The 19,878-nt window shown below is 33.8% G+C and overlaps 1 protein-coding gene across 1 annotated transcript; it reads left to right on the forward strand.

Moving 5' to 3' along the window:
* The first annotated feature begins 317 nt into the window (after positions 1–317).
* LOC124631847 lies at positions 318–15,637 on the forward strand. Its single transcript, XM_047166476.1, has 2 exons — positions 318–559; positions 14,046–15,637. The coding sequence occupies exon 2, from the start codon at positions 14,046–14,048 to the stop codon at positions 15,108–15,110; it is 1,065 nt and encodes a 354-aa protein (XP_047022432.1). The 5' UTR covers positions 318–559; the 3' UTR covers positions 15,111–15,637.
* Positions 15,638–19,878: the final 4,241 nt, after the last annotated feature.

The raw sequence follows: 19,878 nt of genomic DNA on the forward strand, positions 1-19,878 counted from the left end.
GAAACTCTTATTAATTTTACTTTCAATATTCACAAAATGTAAAATCGAAATCTGAAAATAACAAAATAGTTATAAGAAGCAATAGAGGCTGCGGTATGAAGATGTATACAAATTGTAGCATCGATCATAATCCAAAAGTAATGTATGATAAAAAATTGCAATGATTGTTTATCTCGACTGCAGTTGAAGGGTTATCAAGTAACAGTTTCGCGCCACAATCACACAAACTAGCGTGCACTATTGAGAAAAAAATACACATAAATCTAAAGAATAAGTATAATCTCCCACGGACGTAAGTAACGGTGTTAGAAGCCGCTAGTCACCAGTGTGGAGGTGGCGTCGTGATGGGCACCAGACGTTTTCGTATAAACCACTCTTGCTGTATCTTCGGCGCCAGTCGCATACAACCCTACGACGGCGCGCCGCCTGCTCGTCTAAACATTCGCATTGTGATCGAATCGTGAACATGACATAACGAAATCAAGGAAATTCTATTATTATTCTGTGAAAGTGCTAACGTGATTAAATACTACTGGAATTGGGATTTCTTGGAGTTAAGGTGAGAATTTGTAAAGATTTTCAAGTTCATCGTATGATGGAATAACATGGAGTTTTATGTTATAAATAGATTTTGTTTACCTTATATAATATATAATACCAACAGGTCAATACTCAGTGAGTAACACATTGTTACTCAGTGCAGTAAATTACAGTTACAGGTTTTATCATGTACCTAATAATAAATTATTGTGTACGGCAACGAGACGTGTTAAATAAAACACGTTTATGATTTTTGATTTAAATAGCAAGTTTGATTAAAAATTATTCACTTTCACCATGTGTGGAAGATTTTTAAAATTTAATATAGTGTATCCGTCAAAACACTGTTAAGATAATCATACTATGTTACAGATATGTAACTAAGAAGAATATCTTTATAAATATATTTTTTAACCTAATATAATATATCTAACCTTGTGGTAAATGTGTACTTACGTTATCATGTAGGCAAGATTAAAAATATCAAAACACAAAGTAAAATTACTTTTTTACTTGTATAATTAGGAATTAACTGACCCACATTTTATATCGTTATCAACTTTAGCAAACTATAACCAAGGTTTACAAGAGAAGTCTTTAAAACCTAGTTAATTGGGTTAAGTACTTATTTTTGAGGACCTTGAAAGTAAACATTAAGCTTAACTAGCCATTGATTTATTTGATTACAGTAATTTAATTTAAGTATTGTTTCATTATTTTTGTACAACTCACTTTATGATTATAGCAATCGTGGAATATAATATTGTTTTATGCATTATTGACTAGTACTTAGAACTACTATATTGTTTTCTAATACAGCTTACATAATTACCTATAAATACATAATATTAACATTACGTACAATTTTATTTTTGTTAATAATAGTACGTGCAAATATTCGTCGTGCATTGCTACTTTACTACCAAATAATTAAAATGACAAAGAAAAGCGACAGGTGCCTATACTATTTTAAGCATACGATCTTAACTTCGATAAATAATATTTGCGTTTAATACTTAAAATGAATTCCTATAAATAATACTTGTTTAAAATGACGGAGATTACCAACAAGACGGTTTTGAATTATCTTGTTCCTCGTTCATTGAATCTTTTATGCTAATGGTGTCCTTTGTAACTTATATCGGATCGTAGATACTGAAGTAAATACGTATTGATAAATTGCTGCTATGCAACAAAAGATGTGATACATATAAATATCGTTCGATAGAATAGGACATTTTAAATACAAACAAAATAGTGTGGATCCTAATTATGTACAAGGAAATTGCAGATACATTTATTCCGATATTTCTCTAACATATTTCGTATTACATATTAAGTCAATTATCAATGCACAAAGCAGAAACTCATTTACCTTCACAAGTAGGCATGAGACGATTTTCCTCGTAGTTTATTCCTTATCATCATTCGAGACAGTATTTGCAAACTAATATGTCAAGTAAAAATCATTCAAACATAGTACGTAGATATTGAATAACAGACGCACATCTGATACAAAAATGGTCCTTGATACGTTTTTTATTGTTGTATCATTTATTGAGGCTACAAGGTTGAGCAGATCAACATTAGGCTGGTAGATTTATGGGTCATTAGAACCAAATAGTCAAACCTGTCTACAGTTTACATAGAACATAATAACAAGATTGATTAAAATAGAAAATGACTGCTACGTATAACAAAGTAAAAAGAAGATAGTATGATAGAACAGAGTTAGAACGTGCTGTCAAATAATCAATTGAATGAAAATGTAGACTTCTACAACACAACAAAGATTTTTGATTCATTTCTAGTAAGTATTTACTATAAAGGCTTTGCCCCTTTAAAATATTTTTATTTATAATCATCAATGTCGATGCACAACAGCATCAATCCGGTACCCCAAGGACATCGTAATAATATCTTGGTCGCGAATTCTAAACCTCTTCAAAAGGCCTCTTCCAAAAGGCCGATGCTCCGAATTCAAATACCAGTATGATAATCAAGTTTCGAAATCCAAAATACAAGATGGTGGCATGCGAAACGATTTTATTGTTCGAGTCTTCCAAATTGTCAGGCAATTGGCGTAAAATGAAATAAAAATCTCATGAATATTTACCATGGCGCTAATATATTTTGATGGATGCTGTAGAATCCCAAAGTTATGGTGAATAGAACGTGTTTAGAAAAATATGGAGCGTTAGATATATATTTTTTTGTTGTTCTTACCTATTCGCCAAATGATATGGGTGACATATATCTCGGAGAAAGTATATATATGTATAATGTGACAAAGAAAAATGTTCCAATCTAAGGAACGGAATATACTAGTCACATCTGTATTTCAAACATGCCTCTCACTAAAATCTTAGAAAAGACTTAAAAAACTCACTACAGAGAAAAAATATACATAAGCCTTACATGGAACACAATAGCTTTCTATCATGTAGCAAATGTTTTTTTTTTACCTTTCTCAAGGTATCCATATTGGATATTTCTTACGGACTCAACTACATTGACACCTTTCTCAGAAAGGCTTCTATTAAGACGACAAATAGTTCAATAAGGTTTACCTACTAATATATTCCTATCTTACTGTTATCTACTTAGGACTACATTCATAATTGTATGTTTAACCATGTTGTTATTGCATAGTGGATTCACCTAATTGCTATTCTAACATACTATTACCTTCAGGCATTCTAATGTTACCAGTAACGGCATTATGACCTTAATAATAAATGTTTTGTGAAATGAAATCCTCGAAGTAGGCATTGTACACATTATTATGTAAATAATGTATGTCTATAAGTAAGCGAAGAAATATTTCAAAATTGACTGTCGATTTATCATTGACAGGCAAGTTAGAAACATAGAAGTAAAAATATCTTAAGTAAGTGTTTCTTTTATTGCATTGATTTTAAAAAAAAGGTAAACAGTACTTAATTATCCACCTCTGTGTAAAATAAATTTATACGTAAAATATTTGAAGAATCATCTTTCACTCAAATTACGAGTTCTCAGGACTCGAAGGAGACTTACTGTATATAATTTACAGGTCAAGGGTCAATTGGCTATAATCTTTGGATATGCCGATTAAAACATTATATTGGTTAAGACACGCAATGAAGATGAACAATTGTTTTATAAGTTTTATGCTATTCAAAACATCCTTTTATCATAGTCACCACGTGTGTGATAAGGTTCTACGCCTACTTTCCTTTTATTAAGTATTTTGGAAAAACTACCAAGTCCTCGAAGAAAACCGTTTTATTCTGATTAAGACGCAAGAAAAAGGAAAGGAAAAAATACGGCTGGTAGTACCAATTACAACAGCACGTGTTAGTGGTTAGTACTGAAGGTCAGAAGTGTTAGAAGTAACATAGGGTTATGTATGCACGAACCTTGATAGACAGCCAAGAGCGCGAATATCATGCATGATGAATCACTAGATACGGCAGTAGGTACCTTCCTACTTCAAATCGTGGTGGGAACCATTTCATGATGCTCTATCAGCCATTGATCGATCGATCAATTATAATTATTGCTAAATCGTGATTGTATATTGAAAAAAATATAAAATTCATGATTAGTTAAAATCTTTATGTGAAATCATTAAAGGATTTAAAAATGTGTATTATTTTTTCACTGGTCAGTCCAAGTCGGTATTTGTAAAGTGACTCTAACAAGATTAGCTACAAACTACACATGTATGTATGTAATTAACATAATAAGTCATATATAACACTTAAATGTCTTCCTAAAAAAACTGGTTAGAAAAACCGGTATATGTGTTATTTCTCGTCACGATCCATTTTGGCGATAAATTGGTGTTTATTAAGTTATCAGGTAGCTGACTCAAAACTTTAGGTGATTGATTTTCATTATATTTTGCATGTTTATACTAAAATAGTATTTTGTCTAATTTGGAAAAATAATAGTTACTTTTGCAATTGCAATTGCTTTTTGATTATGTTTGCAATTAAATAGGATTAAGTTATTCAGTATAATGTTGGGCTCCGTATCCTTGTTATTTTAATTTTTCGTAATTGGTAGTTTTTCGGCCCATTGAATGCTTTCGAGGTTTGCAGAATCCTAAAAGTTTTGGTCGATTTCTCGAAGCGGAAAATTCATACATGAAAATTAGGTTAGGTACTATAAAATGAGCAGGTATCTATTGAAGTAAAAGTAGAATACCTAGTTAGTCGTACTTATACGTCCTGTATTATTATTTGTCTTTGACATTGACTTTAATTATAAATCTTGATTCATATTCAAGCAAGGCTAGAGTGTACTAAAGTTTAATAAATAATAAAAATATAACCAACGAGTCTTATTTCAGTTGATTGACTTGCACTTGCAAGACTAAAAATAGATGTCTAATTTAGGCTTATGTCCATAAATGTTATATATAATTATTATTCGAATATCAAGTTTTATTTCAGACCTTGTCTTTGAAAGTTTCAAAAGATATAATCTAACAACTGGCCTTTCCAATAATTTGCAGGCATGAATTCTTATAATTATTATCCTCATGTGTAGGTAGGTACTTATAGCCATGTGTTTTTAAAACTGCATAATTAAAACGGTCCAGTCAGGTCAGTCCAATAAAAAACAAGATCACAATATTAGGACAACTAACCTGATGTATGCTTCAAATTGATGTTGCAAAATTTATCTAAATCTGAGAACTGGTTTATTGGTAGCAATGTACAACAAAACAGGTACTTAATATTATGAAAAAAGATCAACATGGACCAAAATATTAAACAGATTTGTAGAAGTATAATAAAGAAAAATATCTAGTCGGAATAGTTTTAAACAGTATTAATACAACTGGTTAAAGAAACATTAAAGATAAGGCTAAACGTTAAATATTTATTATTCTTATGCGCAAATGCATTTGTGTGCATTAACCGCGACGTCGGCGTATCCGCAAGACGGAAAGATTAGAAGAATTAACTTGATAAAGACCTTTTTATTTTAATAAAAAATTAAGGAACCGGATATGAAGAACGATTCATCTATATAATTTATTTCGATGTTAATGACACACATCCTGTACAATCATCATGGAATTGTCGATACAATTAACACGTTTACAATGTTTGTTGAAGACCAACCGGGAAATCTACAAAGCTTACGTCACGCGAAACAAAAACTAATCGATTATAATGTACTTATCACAATAACGTTTTGATAATTTGCACCTAAAAACAATAGACCACGTTGGTCTTTGTTTGTGATCACGTCATCTCAATTAGCATTCGCGTCATGTATCGTGCATTGATCCCCGAGCAGTATGATACCACTTCATAACTGCTCATACAATATAAACACAGCAATTATTTGTAGCAAAACAATTTGTTACAGAATTGCACATTGCATTGTCTGACTTCATATTCACACGCAATTTAGAACAGTGACTTCACAATTTAGATTGGGAAAACTAAATATGGTTGCTCACAAAGTCAAAATACAAGAATATATTCAGACCATCGGAATAGCTTTACAAATCGACATGAATACGAGATGTGCTAAAAAGTTGAGGCCCTACAGTTACGTTAAAAACTCTTTAATTACAAAGTCTACTATTATTACTAAAAAGAAACAAAAAATATGCCTACGATCACTCCTTGGTATTTCCAAAAGTTAATAGGCCTATTTAAAAAACAAGATAAAACTTAATTGACAAGACATAATTTATTTGGATATTGTGGAAAATATATTCTTATAATAGGTACCCCGTAATTTTAATACTTGCATGCTTATATGAAGTGTATTATATCCACGTCTTACAGGCATACTTAACAAGTAACATTTACGTAAGTGCCAGAAATCATCATGGTAATGATAAACTTTCTAAGTAAATGCGCATTAAAAAACGGCGTAATTATGTTCAATTACGTAAAATAAGAATTCATTCCTATCAAAAAACATTACTAGATTCTATAGTATATGTCTGAAAGGGACAAGATAATCGAAAGATGGCAGTATCAAAGGAGAAGGCATTCCTCTTTTTTTTCTTTAAAATAGTCTGAAGAGTTTATAAACTAAATGGTAAAGTGAGTGGCAGGGTTCGTACAAAACTAATCCTCCGGGGACAAGGAAAGGCTTCCTTCGAGTTACAAACTACAAAACAAATTGCATTTAAAGTTTGGGTGCGTTATATATTAAGTTGATACTGGAATCGTGCCTTCGTCTGCAGATATCCAGCGACAAATGTAATATACAGATCCCTAGTAATTTAACCTAAGAAAAGCAAGTTATAAAAGCTTAATTAAATTAATGAACGTAACATTTATGTGCCATTTGTGTTTTATAATTAACTTTAACATTAAGATGCTGTTAATTTTATGATGATGCGAGTAAATATCATATAACTGACGCAATCCCAAAAAAAAAATTAAGGCCTTAAGGTCATTAGCTTAAATTTTACGCGTAGGCAGATTCACCAAAAAAAAGTATTGTAATTCTACAAAATTTTAGGATTTTTGAGTTAAAAATTACCTATTGGTTTTACGTTAAAGTTTATTGTTATGTTACGACTCACTGAAGGTAAACCTGTAGTTAGTATTCATAGCGCGAAGCGAATCTTTAGTTGTTTTAATAGACATAATTACAGCTATTAACATGTTCGTATAATGTGCTAACATTTGCAATATTTCATTGAATTGTCAAGTACATCGAATGTATCCAAAAGGATTCTAGACGAATACAAAAATACATATAAATATATAGCTACCTATAACAGATCTATGACGTTTTTTTTAGCTTCGAATCGAAACCAATAAGTTTCTACTATGTTGCTTCTGTATAGAGAATAATGTGCACTTACACAATTCTCTATGTTTCAGTCATTGAAATAGCACATTTTCGGTTTTAATAAAGACACAAATTGCTCTTTACAACACACTACGCAGATCTAAAGGTCCATCAATGCATTAATTTTAATTAAATTTTCAAAATGACTTTCAAAAGCTATGCACGATTTTTAATCAATCTGTCAGAGATTAACACGTTGCATTGCATTTGTATTATAGCACTTAATGGAGATGCATTAATTAATCCTCCCCAGTTCTATTCTAATGGCGTCCAAGGTCGATTTCGGCCACGGTGGCTGTTTTCATATAAAGAGATCAGTCAGCTGCGCAGGACATATTATAGTGCACAAGCATTTGCGCAGACACAGGTGCACTCACTATTCCTTCACTCCCATAGCCCGATTTGACGGTAATCGGACACGACCGGAGAGAGATCAGGTGCAGGACCGACATTGACGTGCTCTCCGATACACGGGTGTATCAATCACCAACTTCCAGACTACGGGCTGCTGTTCTATTGCTAGATATAAATAATAAGTAGCTGTCTTATAAACAATGCTAATATTCGAAGGCCGATGTTGCTCTGATCATTGATTCATCGTTAGGACGGCTAGTATAAATAAGGCAGGAGCACTTAATTGAGAATTACGAGTACGTACCTTTAAGTAGACATAAGCTGACGTTAGATTGTTATGTAATCAGATGGGTAGGTAGATATTAATCACGGTTTTTGAGGAGTGGGTTATGGCAGAGACCAAAGGGCAAACGTTACAAAATATGATGTATTTTTATTAACTACAAGATCCTCAGATGGTAAGAAGAATGTAGAGTGTGTGGGACACACTGCATATTTAACAGTCGGCTGATAGTTGACCCGATGGTTGTACTTTTTTTTAAAGGAAATCTTGATTCCAATCAGTTTTCAGTCGGTCTAATACAGGCTAAGTATCTGATCTTTGTAATTTGCGTACTACCGTACATCTTCATACTGATTTAGGAGATAAAACAATCTATCGGCCGACTAAGATTGTGTAGTGCAGGTACTATAAACCTGGCGACTTAGTCCAAATATATACTTAAAGCTTGTATTTTATATACGAGCGAAAACTAGTCGATAGTATTTCGAATTTTATTTCAAAGTTCAATGTTGCTAAAAGTACTGCTTTGACAAGTCTGTTGGACCTAACGAGTATTTAGTTTACACTGATTAGCTTCCGGGACTTGTGGTAGTTTGGCTACAGGCAAGCACCGCCGTATAGGTCGTCTCATTAATACGCCGACATGCTATTACCACAAAATGCCCTTTTGCCTCAAAGTTGTGAGGAGAATCTTAGTCAAAATCAAGGTTGTCGCTCGTACAGCATGTGGTATTAATGCGATGAATTTAACGTCGCTCCGTGAGAAATTACCTCATACCTTAGAGTTCTGTAATGGCGTACTAGTGTGTACTATGTGAACTGTGTGGTTATATAAATATTTGTAGTTTTTCCTTAAATAATATAAGGTTATTTAATTATAAGACACTCAAATGTTATGGTTGCGGTCCTTCAGCAGAAAATAATGTAGCATCATGAGCCAGGTTAATGCACAGCTAAATATATTTTTTTCTATTATCAATTATTATTGATGTATAGGATTTGTACTATCAATATTTTGATTCATACACTGATAACATCAAAGAGTTGTCCGAATTGCTCTTCTAAAACATACAAACACGAATAACAAGATCTTTCCTTCTCGTTCACTGTTTAACTCTTCGGATCACGATTTCCATGACTTTTGCGATACTGCGCCATTATTAGTGTTACCCCATAAGTACATGGAAACGCATTACAATGACTCACGAATACACCCATGATTGTCGTGCTAAAGTCATCTGGTTTGGCCGTTTAGCCGCATTGAATTCAATGGTCGCGGTTTTTATACCAAATTCTTATAAGGAACAATTAATGGTTCGAAGCGAATTCACAATGGTACCACGCTTTTTTGGCTGTGACAATCTTAGAGATGATGATATCTTATGTACCTACACTATTGTTTGTTCTAATGTGTAATTAGACACTTGATATGGAGAGCTAAGTTTGATTATAAAAGGTCGGACTACCTCATCAGTTAGACCTGTATAGAAGTCTTAAATCCAATTAAAAGGCACCGTACATAATATTATGCATTAGGTACGCAAAATGCAATACATACATATACAAGGTGTTGATTTCCATTTGTGCCATAGTTCAGGAGGAGGACATACAATACGTAAATATTCGATTGGAATTACAGTAGATGGGAAATAACTAATATGCACTGCTTTTTTTGTCATTGTAATGTCGTAGTATTTCAGAAGTAATCCAATTTTATGAATGAAATTTATGAGTGATCGTTGCGTATGCTTTGTGTGAGGGTGCAGCACGGTTTTAAGGCCAGTAACATACGCGTCAAGTTTAAATAAGGCTAGATGATATTTACGGAATTCCGAAAAAAAATTAAAGAAAAAAAATTACGTACCAATTTTTTTATTGATTTGAGTCGAGAATCATTAGTATAATGAATGGCGTCCACGGCCGATTTCGGCCACGGCGGCTGTTCTCATTTAAAGAGATCAGCCAGCTGCGCAGGACATATTATAGAGCACGAGCATTTGCGCAGACACAGGTGCACTCCCTATTCCTTCACTCTCGTAACCCGATGGGACGGCAATCCGACACGACCGGAAAGAGATCAAGCGCAGGACCGACATTTACGTGCTCTCCGATGCACGGGTGAATCAATCACCAACTTCCAGACTACCGGCTGCTTTATGAAAGTTTAAGAAAACCCACAAAGCTATTTCGGCCCGACCCGAGAATCGAACCCGAGACCTCGAGCACAGCAGCCGCGCTTGCGACCACTAGACCAGCGAGGCAGTATAATTACCTCCTTGAATATGGCACGGATGCAAATCAACAGCTTGTATTTTTTAATGGACAAAGAGACCGCGTTGGGCCGCAACAAACCTACCTACTACTACCTACCTACCTACTATTTACCTGCATTACATAAACTTAATCAGTTCTCTGTAATTTATTCTCGGAGGAAGGCTTTGTATAATGTTTCAAAATGTATTTTGTATTTCAATAGTTGATGATGAACATTGCAAATGATGTGTAACATTCGTGTAAAATAAATTATCAGTTTACAAAGCTAGTTAGCAAATAAGAGAGAATTCATGTTATTTTAGAGTAGAAATTGAAATAGGTAATATGAAAACTTCATAAACAGCGAAGTGCAGAAGATGGTAGGTACTTACCTTTATTATTTTCTATTTAATTATTTACATTTTGTATGCATTTTAAAGTTCTATATATGGTTCATGGCTTTAAAGTTATAGGTACAATGGATATATACTTAGAATATATACTTATGAATAGATAGGTACGTAGTGACATTTGTCTGGCATTATTTTGGGATTAAGGTTAGAAGCACTATATAATATAAAAATTACTGGCTAAAAGAACATTGATAATGATTTGAGCATGTGAAGTCTTTAAACTTTATATAGAAGTAGATAGATACGTTGAATCGCTATAATTCGTGTTTAATTTGTTTTTGATGGCAACTTCGTAACACCGCGAGAAATATTCGCATAACCTCAACAAACGTCATTCAAGTTTAAATTGAATCCTTTCAACACGCGAAGTTTGTATAATCACTATCGTAATTAAATAATTCTATTAATTTCAGAATTATTAAATTAATTTCTGGAAATTCCTATCAAAACACTAAGGTATAACTTTAGCTACGAACCTGAAGCCATGTATTCACTGAGAAACAATTGTTTATAAACACTGTTTCAAAAACAATATCTACGTGTTTCAGAAACATATAATTTTGTTTCTGTGGACGATGTGGACGGCAGAGTTTCCGAAACATTGTTGCTGTAAACATCTACGTGATGTTTCAGAAACTGTGTATCTGAAACATTGTTTCCCAGTGAATACATGGCTTTAACCTTACCTAACACTAATCGTATTGACGTCAAGATCCATACAAAATATCGTTTATTGACATACCTCTTCAAATAATAGAAAAGCCAGTGATCTCAGTTTTTTCCTTGTTATCTATGATATAGCATTTTATTTTTGTCGTCGTATACACTTTGATTATTCTGTAACTGGTTGAGCTGACCACACAAATAGGATTGAATACACACACAATATAGAAAGGTTATGTGCACATACCGGCCATTCCCAATATTCATACTAGAGATAGGGATTTGATATTAGTGCGATACAAGTTATGTCAAAGTCGTATCTCTAGGAAGCAAAAAAAAGATAGATAGAATATTGGAAACGGCTATTAGTCTACACTTTTTATTAATGGTGCGCCTGCGGTTGAATGGTATACAATAATCAATAATACGGAGCCTTTGCTCAATGTTTACTTTAGGAGCAATGACGTTTCTAGACGAATTGTTCAAATAGCTTATTAATTAACCTTAATATTAAAATTTTAGGTAAATTAGTTCAAAGGATGAGATTACTTATTATTTATTAACTTACGTTAATTTTCTTAAGAATATTATGTAGGTTAATAGTTGAGTGAAGTATGATGCGCGTGAAACCGCTTCAAACAGTTTGTTGTTTAATTAATATTACCTGATCTTATAATCTGCAGTGAGGTAGGTGTAAAACTTGTTCTAAGTCATCCTAGTTTAGATAACGGTATAACTAGCACAGTTTAAGATAAAGAAAACTTAGATGAGGAGAGTTAGTTCTAACATGTCGAAAAGTTGTAATTAAAACCAAATTCCGTGATTGCAACGTCAGTCATACTCGGGTATCTCTTAGATTTTTTTTGGTTTCGCGGTTTTGACAAAAAAGTCATGAGTTTTTATGATTGCGAATAGAAAAAATTGTGTTGTTTATTTTGCTTGGTATCTGGTGCAAAGTTCTTTAGTGAAATGGATATTATGCTCGATAAGATAGAAACAGGAGAATTTAATTGTTTACATTTGCAAATTATATGCGTCACTGGTTTTTTCGACATGAATATGGAACGTAGTTGTAGGACTTATCAATTGTTGCTTTTTACTTCATAGTTATACTGATTAATAGTTGGAATTTATATCTGCTTATTTTCTCTATTTCCTCATGATGTCATGTTTGGTATGAAAACACAATTAGGTGTATTTATTACATAACTACAGGTACCTAGATATGCAGTAATTAACTCATTAAACAATAAATTATGACCAATAAAAAATGCAATTTTTTTTTCTACAGTTAGTAAAACTGAATCGATTTTCATACAAGACCATTCACAATTGATCAATTTCCGAAATATTATCGAACAATTTGCCGCTACTTAAAAGGGAATAAACTCAAATAATCGTCTGTAAACATTAAATGAATCGAAAATTTCCATTTGAATCCACATAGATAACGATGGGAAAGGCAATGAACTGTCTTAGATTTTCCTTCGTCAATTATACGCACAAACCTGCTTAGTATACAGGTTTTCATACTTCAATTATACCTACGTGTATATAGTATAGTAGCTGTTTTCCCTTAGTTTTACCCGCGTCCCATAGAAACTATTGTCCATACCGGGATAAAATATAGCCTATGTTATAAGTATATATTACTCGGAAAAAGTGTAGGTTTCCAACAGTGAAATACATTTTCAAATCGGTCCAGTAGTTTCGGAGCTTGTAGGGTACCTACAAACAAACAAACAGGCTTTTTCCCCTTTTTAATATTAATATAGACATACCTAATACTACTTATAGCACTAGCTCCACACCGATTAGTGGAAGTATTAGAAATGTATATCCATAACTGTGAAAGCTTTCTAACGACGCATTTGGATAATTAGAAACGCCGAACACAAAGGTTGTGCTAAGTATTAATAAGTCGGTAATGTTCACCGAGCTCATTTCTATAAGTAATGGGAATAGGAATAGGAATGGTGTCACACGGATGACAAACAATAGCTATAGTCTGAAACTTCGACTCTAAGACTCTGAGGCTGTAGTGAAAGCTTACCTGGATTTAAAAGTAGACCTTTTGTAAGAAATGCTGATTGTTGTGGCATTAGACCTAGCTACGTACGTACAGTCTGGAAGTAATTTTAGACTATACAAAGCTTGATTTTGTATAATAAACATTTCATTTGCCTGTTTTGATAAAGGAACAACATAATGTTTTGGTTATTATCATCTCATAATGTGTTTTCATATTGTGAAATCTAAAAGGTTACTCCTGACTCCATGTTATTTCGTCAATCAACTTCCCCTAAATAAATTATTATGAATATGACTAATCAAACACTCACAAGTGCTTATATTTTATTTAATTGTTAGGATTCAACTAATATTGCACAGCTACTTATTATATATGGTAAACAATAGCATAGCGTAATAAGAGCCATCAGATAACCCAATTCTCATAAAAATGCAATGCACTTCAAAATAATTGCATCGTTATCTAGTGCAACAGCTGATTTTAATTAAAAATTTCTAATATCTATGAAATAACTATAACATTTTCGAGATGACTACCAAGAATATTACAGTTACTAATTGGATGACTAGACTGATAAATGTTACAACTATGAAATCTGAAAGAGAATAGAATATTATTATAAAAGTATTTTGACTACGAAAGTTGGTTGACCGAAGAAATAATATGATCTGTTCTTTCATTTCAGATGGCGAAGCTGCACCACGTAGTTCTTGGCATTCTCATCTTGCAAATATACGTCCATGCTGCTCCCAATGACGTCAGCAAGTTGGAAGATATTGCCAAAGTGGAACATGCCGACTCCAAAGTAGAACAAACAGAGACAAAACTTGAAGCAGAACCGAAACTTGATGATAACCCAAAACTTGATGCAGACCCAAAACTTGATTCCGAACCGAAACTGGATTCACAACCAAAAGAGATAGAAATTGATGAAAACTTGACAGAAACGCAACGGCAAAAGAGATGGTACAATCCTTACGGATATGGATTTCCACCCATTAACCCATTAATTTACCCCAGCCTCAATATAAGAGACGAAAACCCCAACTCAAGTTTCTATGGGGGAGAAGATCCTTTAGAGCAAATACATAAACGAATACAAGAGATAGCTCATGCTGTTAGGCAGCCGCCTATACCACCTCCGACCCACTTCCCTATATTCTATCCAGTGCTGTTTATTCCCTCAGGAGACTGTAATTGTAACCCAAGCACGCCACAACCCAATACACCTACAAGACCCCAAACTAACGGTACGGCACCATCGGTAAATAACCGTTGGCCCGTAATGGAAGACGAGAGACAGAACTGGGGCTTTGTGATCAATGAAACCGATTCAGATGAGGATGTAGATTTCAGTAGACCGATTTCGTTTGATCCTATCAAATTGGATAGACCTATGAGGCCACCGCCTCCTGTGGACCATGGAACTGTGCAAAGCGATAGTATGAACAATCAAAATCAGCCTAACCAAGCTGATGCTAGCCCCGGAAATTCGCCTATGATGCCACAAACGACAAGACGACCTCCGATTCCACCTTCAGTGCAGGGTAGACCTCCATCGGGCTTAGCACCTCCCAGTCCTTGTGATGGTGCTATTCTGACCTGTTGTCATCAGGCCCAAGTAGCCTATGATTGTTTCGCAGTTCAGGGCTGCCCCGACCTCACTGGTTACGGAAACCCGTGTGACCCAAGTCTTATTCTACGCGTTATCGAGAGGTTCCAGACTTACTATGGACAAAGAAAAGGATGATGCTCAAAGATAAAGGATTTGTAGTGAAGTCCTTTGCAAAGCTTTTCTTTTCAGCTCGTAGTTTAATCTGTAATTTATAATGTAATATAGGAAAGTTGCTAGTTTATACTAGTGATATAGCAATAAATATGCTTCAACCAAACTCTTGGATACTTGGCTAGGAAAATAAGGTCTCATAAAATATTCCAAATGTCAATAACCAAACCACATTGCAAAAAACTGTGTAGAATCTAATCAACTGAAAATACATATATAAACACGAAAAACTAATTGAAATACACGCTTTATTTAAGAAAAGTAAACTATTCAATGTTTTGTAATAAACTAAGTATTTCTTATCTTATTGCATGACATTATTATGTAGTTATCGTTATTAAAAATCGTACAGTGCTGGCAAAATGTAAATACTCGAAATATATTTTTATACTCATTCAAGTACAATGTAAGGATAGTAACAATGTTCCTATCATCTATGTATGTAACAAAACTGCGTACGTGACAATAAATCAATTGATCATGGACTGTAACAATTTAGTTTTATTTTTTAGACTTGTATCTTCTATATCACACTCGATTTTCTATTTGGACAAAATCATTTCAAGTATATTACTAGCTTTCGCCCGCGTAGCGTTCGGTTATATCGTGTTTCCAAGAGAATTCTTTAAAAGTTCGGGATAAAAACTATCCTATGTTCTTTCTCAAGGTCAACTCTATCTCTGTACCTAATTTTAATAAAATTCAGTGGTTTAGACGTGAAAAAGTAACAGACAGACAGACAGAGTTACTTTCGCATTTATAATATTAGTAGGGATGTGAATGAAACACATATTCATACGACATACAAAAACAAATACAGTAATCAGAATTTGTTCAGAAGTCGTTCAGGAGGACACGGTTTTGGCAAACAATATTATGTGTAACAATGTTGAAAACAATGGCAGGAAAATTATTATGATTCTAATTATGATCATGAGTGATCCTGTGGTTGATGGCTTCATACTATTGATGCTAATGACATCAGTATACTGTAATAATTATACAAGCGAGTAATGATCGGTCAAAGTCGGAAAATGGAATAATACAATGGAAATCCCGAGTCCAAAGTTTTTGTATCAAAGTCTAAGATGGTAATACCATTTTTTATGCAGATTTAATAAAAATCTTCAAATAAAAGTGGGTTTCAATAAAAGGTAAAAAGGACTTCCCAAGAAGAGAAGACTTCCCAAAGAGGTTCTCAATTCAGATGCTTGTATATACATATATTTTTTGTTATAACTGTTTACTATGTCTATTTTATGACTTATCGCGTTCAATTTTGAAGTTGAAAAGTTGTTTTTAGAAAAATGATAGTCGTTGTTCTAGATGAATATGAATCTTATCTATAAGACTAAACCAATTTTCAAAAAAAATATCAAGAGACAGAAACAGCCGATAAAATGGTGATGACTCATTTATTTTAGCCGATTGAGGCTTCCGAGGTAACTTACTTGGAGAGGTCAGACAACCAGTTCGATGAACACGACTAACTTAAAGGCATTCAAGATATTACTTGTCGTACCTTTGAAGTGTCATATCAAGGTATCATCTGTAAACCACATTGTCACCGTTTAAAATTGATATTTATATACTGCAAACTTTTCTAAGTCTGTATGTACTTTCTAAGTATATCTTAGACACCATTGGCTGTGTTTCGGATGGCACGTTAAACTGTAGGTCCCGGCTGTCATTGAACATCCTTGGCAGTCGTTACGGGTAGTCAGAAGCCAGTAAGTCTGACACCAGTCTAACCAAGGGGTATCGGGTTGCCCGGGTAACTGGGTTGAGGAGGTCAGATAGGCAGTCGCTTCTTGTAAAGCACTGGTACTCAGCTGAATCCGGTTAGACTGGAAGCCGACCCCAACATGATTGGGAAAAAGGCTCGGAGGATGATGATGATACTGCAAACAATATAATAAACCGTAGCTGGTTTTGGTACAGACTTCAGCTAACTTTGCTTTCTTTAACGATCTTTTGGTGGAATGGTTACCTATAGTAGTTAGTTCTGTAGCATACTAACACTTTGCTAATACTAGGCTACAAGTACTAATAAGTTCTAAAGCCTTTGGTAAAGGCATGAGATTATTGACATCAAATAACTTATCCAGATAGAATTCCTACACTACTATTAGTATCTAGCTAAAGTCCCTACACTGCTACTAGTTTATTATTATCTAATGTAAACTCACGGGATTTCATAAAGCAAAGCTCAGCTTACCCAACCTTTTACTAAGCAATAATACTTGTAACCACTAAGACATTCAGTATAAAACAAATATTTTTTTTAGCGAAATTACTTAGTACTTTCCAAGGCAATTGCAACGTAAATTACGCGACAGTCTAGTTTCCAACGCCCGTATCCTTTCAAAAATTTCACAATAAATTATCGATAAGGAATACCCAAAGGTTAGCTACTAATATCCGTTTGACAGTTAGTTACACTGGTATATTTTGTTTCGCAAGGCTAAAAACTCAGTAAGTGTTACTCACACGTGAACTAAGAAAATAAATATTTAATTCGTACGTAAACAAAAAAGAAAACAAGAAACGAAAAAGAAAAGAAAAGTACGTAAACAAGAAAGACAAATTTTCAGAACTTTCTGCCCGATTTCATTGGAAAATTAGAGTCAGTTGATGTTAAATATACTTAAAACTGCACCTTTAATGATTCCTCACCATTCCCACTACTAGAAAAGCATAATTATATTAACTAGTTTGCCAGGTCATTTATAGGAGAATATAAATACTTAGTAGCCAATTGTATTTACCTACCTAATCTGAATGCGCCATAAGTTAACATTTTACCAAAATTAACTACGACAAATACAATCACAAAAAAAAAACACTGATTTACTAGTTATTAATTAAATCAAATTCAGTGACATTAAAATTTATTGACCACTGATATACGAGTATTATAGGTGAACATGAGTCAACTGTTACATAAAAAGCTGGGTTTTACCCAATAGGTACCTACTTAATATAGTAGCAATAAAAATATATTGAGAAATGGTGATAACCCGAAGTCCGAAGCATCACATACGTCATTATCAAATTCCAAGATAAAGCTGGCTTTAGGTATCGAAATCCCACATCCCCAGATATCGGAAAGGAAAATGAATATGCAGAAATACCATGTTTATATAGCTTAATAAATACAAACTGTCCTCAGACGATAGTGGTGTGAACTCGGAGAAGCACGTACCGTGTAAACAAGTGGAACAACACTAAAACCAGTGTAATAAATTAAAACGGAAAATACTTAAACACAGGAAGGAATTGGGTAAGTCAATACTAATCGTATTCTTATGGAAATAATATTATTATGATTATTTTAAAATCAGCTGTTTAATCGGAATTTTAAATCGTTTGTGCGATTTCATCACGTAGTTGCTAAAACGTTTACCTAAGCTGTTGTTAAACGAATATTTTTGAGGTTATACACCGAAAACATGTTTTTTGTTGTGAACGTTGTTATTTTAGTCGCAAGTGTTAAACGTAGGTCACACGATTTTTCCCACATAAAAAATAGTTGCAAAACTGCCTGTTCGTGGCTTTACAGTTACCTTTTTTAAGAAAGCTTTACGTTAACAGTGGCTTAAAAACAATAAATTTTATTTAAATTATAATTTTTCGGTATATTATGAAACTAAAGTACGCAAATATCAGATACTCCGCGTAACCCCCGCATAGTTTTTCTAAGAAACTACACATGAGTAATATTTACAACAGTTTGTGAATGGCTAACTAACGGTCACGCCTTCACGACCTTGACATTGCATTCATATCCTCAAAGGTTCCAATAGGCCCAACATTTGATCCAACATTTTAAAGAAACAAATAGACATGTTTATGTTGGAAGTTGGCCGTATCGACCGACAACGTTCGTTGTCCTCGGCTCTGGGAAAACCAACCGCGTCTGTAAACGACTCAAATGCATTTATTACACAAAACCACGTTTATTCTCACGTGGTTCCATAGTTTAGTTATATGATGTGATATGTTTTATTACTATGTCTTCTATGGACACAAAAATGTAGCTCACCTTCTCTACATACTTGGAAGAAATATTTCTTTGTCTATGATGGAAATAGGGAAATACAACATCCCTTCTCTTTTGTAATTTAATAGATTAAAATATATTTTTTTCTAACACTGTAATATTGGAAGTACGGCACATAAGGATATATATTTTAAATACCTATTTGTTTATGGAAATTACAACTCTTTATTCTATTGCAGAAATGGCGACCTACACAATAATGATCATAGTAACAATGATGGTTGCTCAAGCCATCTGCAGGCCCGAGGTTACCAAAAACGCTATCGGCAGTAATGGCACTATTAAACCTCCGGCCAGTCTGTCCTATAATGAACTGAGATACATCTTACAAGCGAGGCATGGAGTAGATGTTCCTCAACCGAAAGTATTAACACCATGTGCCCGAGCAATCCTCGGTTGCTGCAAGAATAACCAAATTAACGAGTCGTGCTCTGAAGCACTCCATTGCGGAGCTTATTTCTTCGACGACAATCCTTGTGATGAAAAATTTATACTAGACGCTTTGAAAGCAGCCAAGAGTTTCTACCAGCAAATAAATTAAAATGTTTTGAGTGAAATAAGTGCAAGATTGTGCCCAACTATCCAAAGCGTGCTTCGAAACTCAACGCAGAGGGCGTTGAGTTTCGAAGCCCTTTGAATTCTTCGCTACAAAGGACGCGTCTAGTGAAA

This window comes from Helicoverpa zea, chromosome 7 (genome assembly GCF_022581195.2).
Source record: "Helicoverpa zea isolate HzStark_Cry1AcR chromosome 7, ilHelZeax1.1, whole genome shotgun sequence".
In the NCBI taxonomy this organism is placed as follows: domain Eukaryota; kingdom Metazoa; phylum Arthropoda; class Insecta; order Lepidoptera; family Noctuidae; genus Helicoverpa; species Helicoverpa zea.

Excerpts from the sequence above, each read along its gene's own strand:
- LOC124631847 (XM_047166476.1), top strand. The coding sequence starts at position 14,046 with ATGGCGAAGCTGCACCACGTAGTTCTTGGCATTCTCATCTTGCAAATA.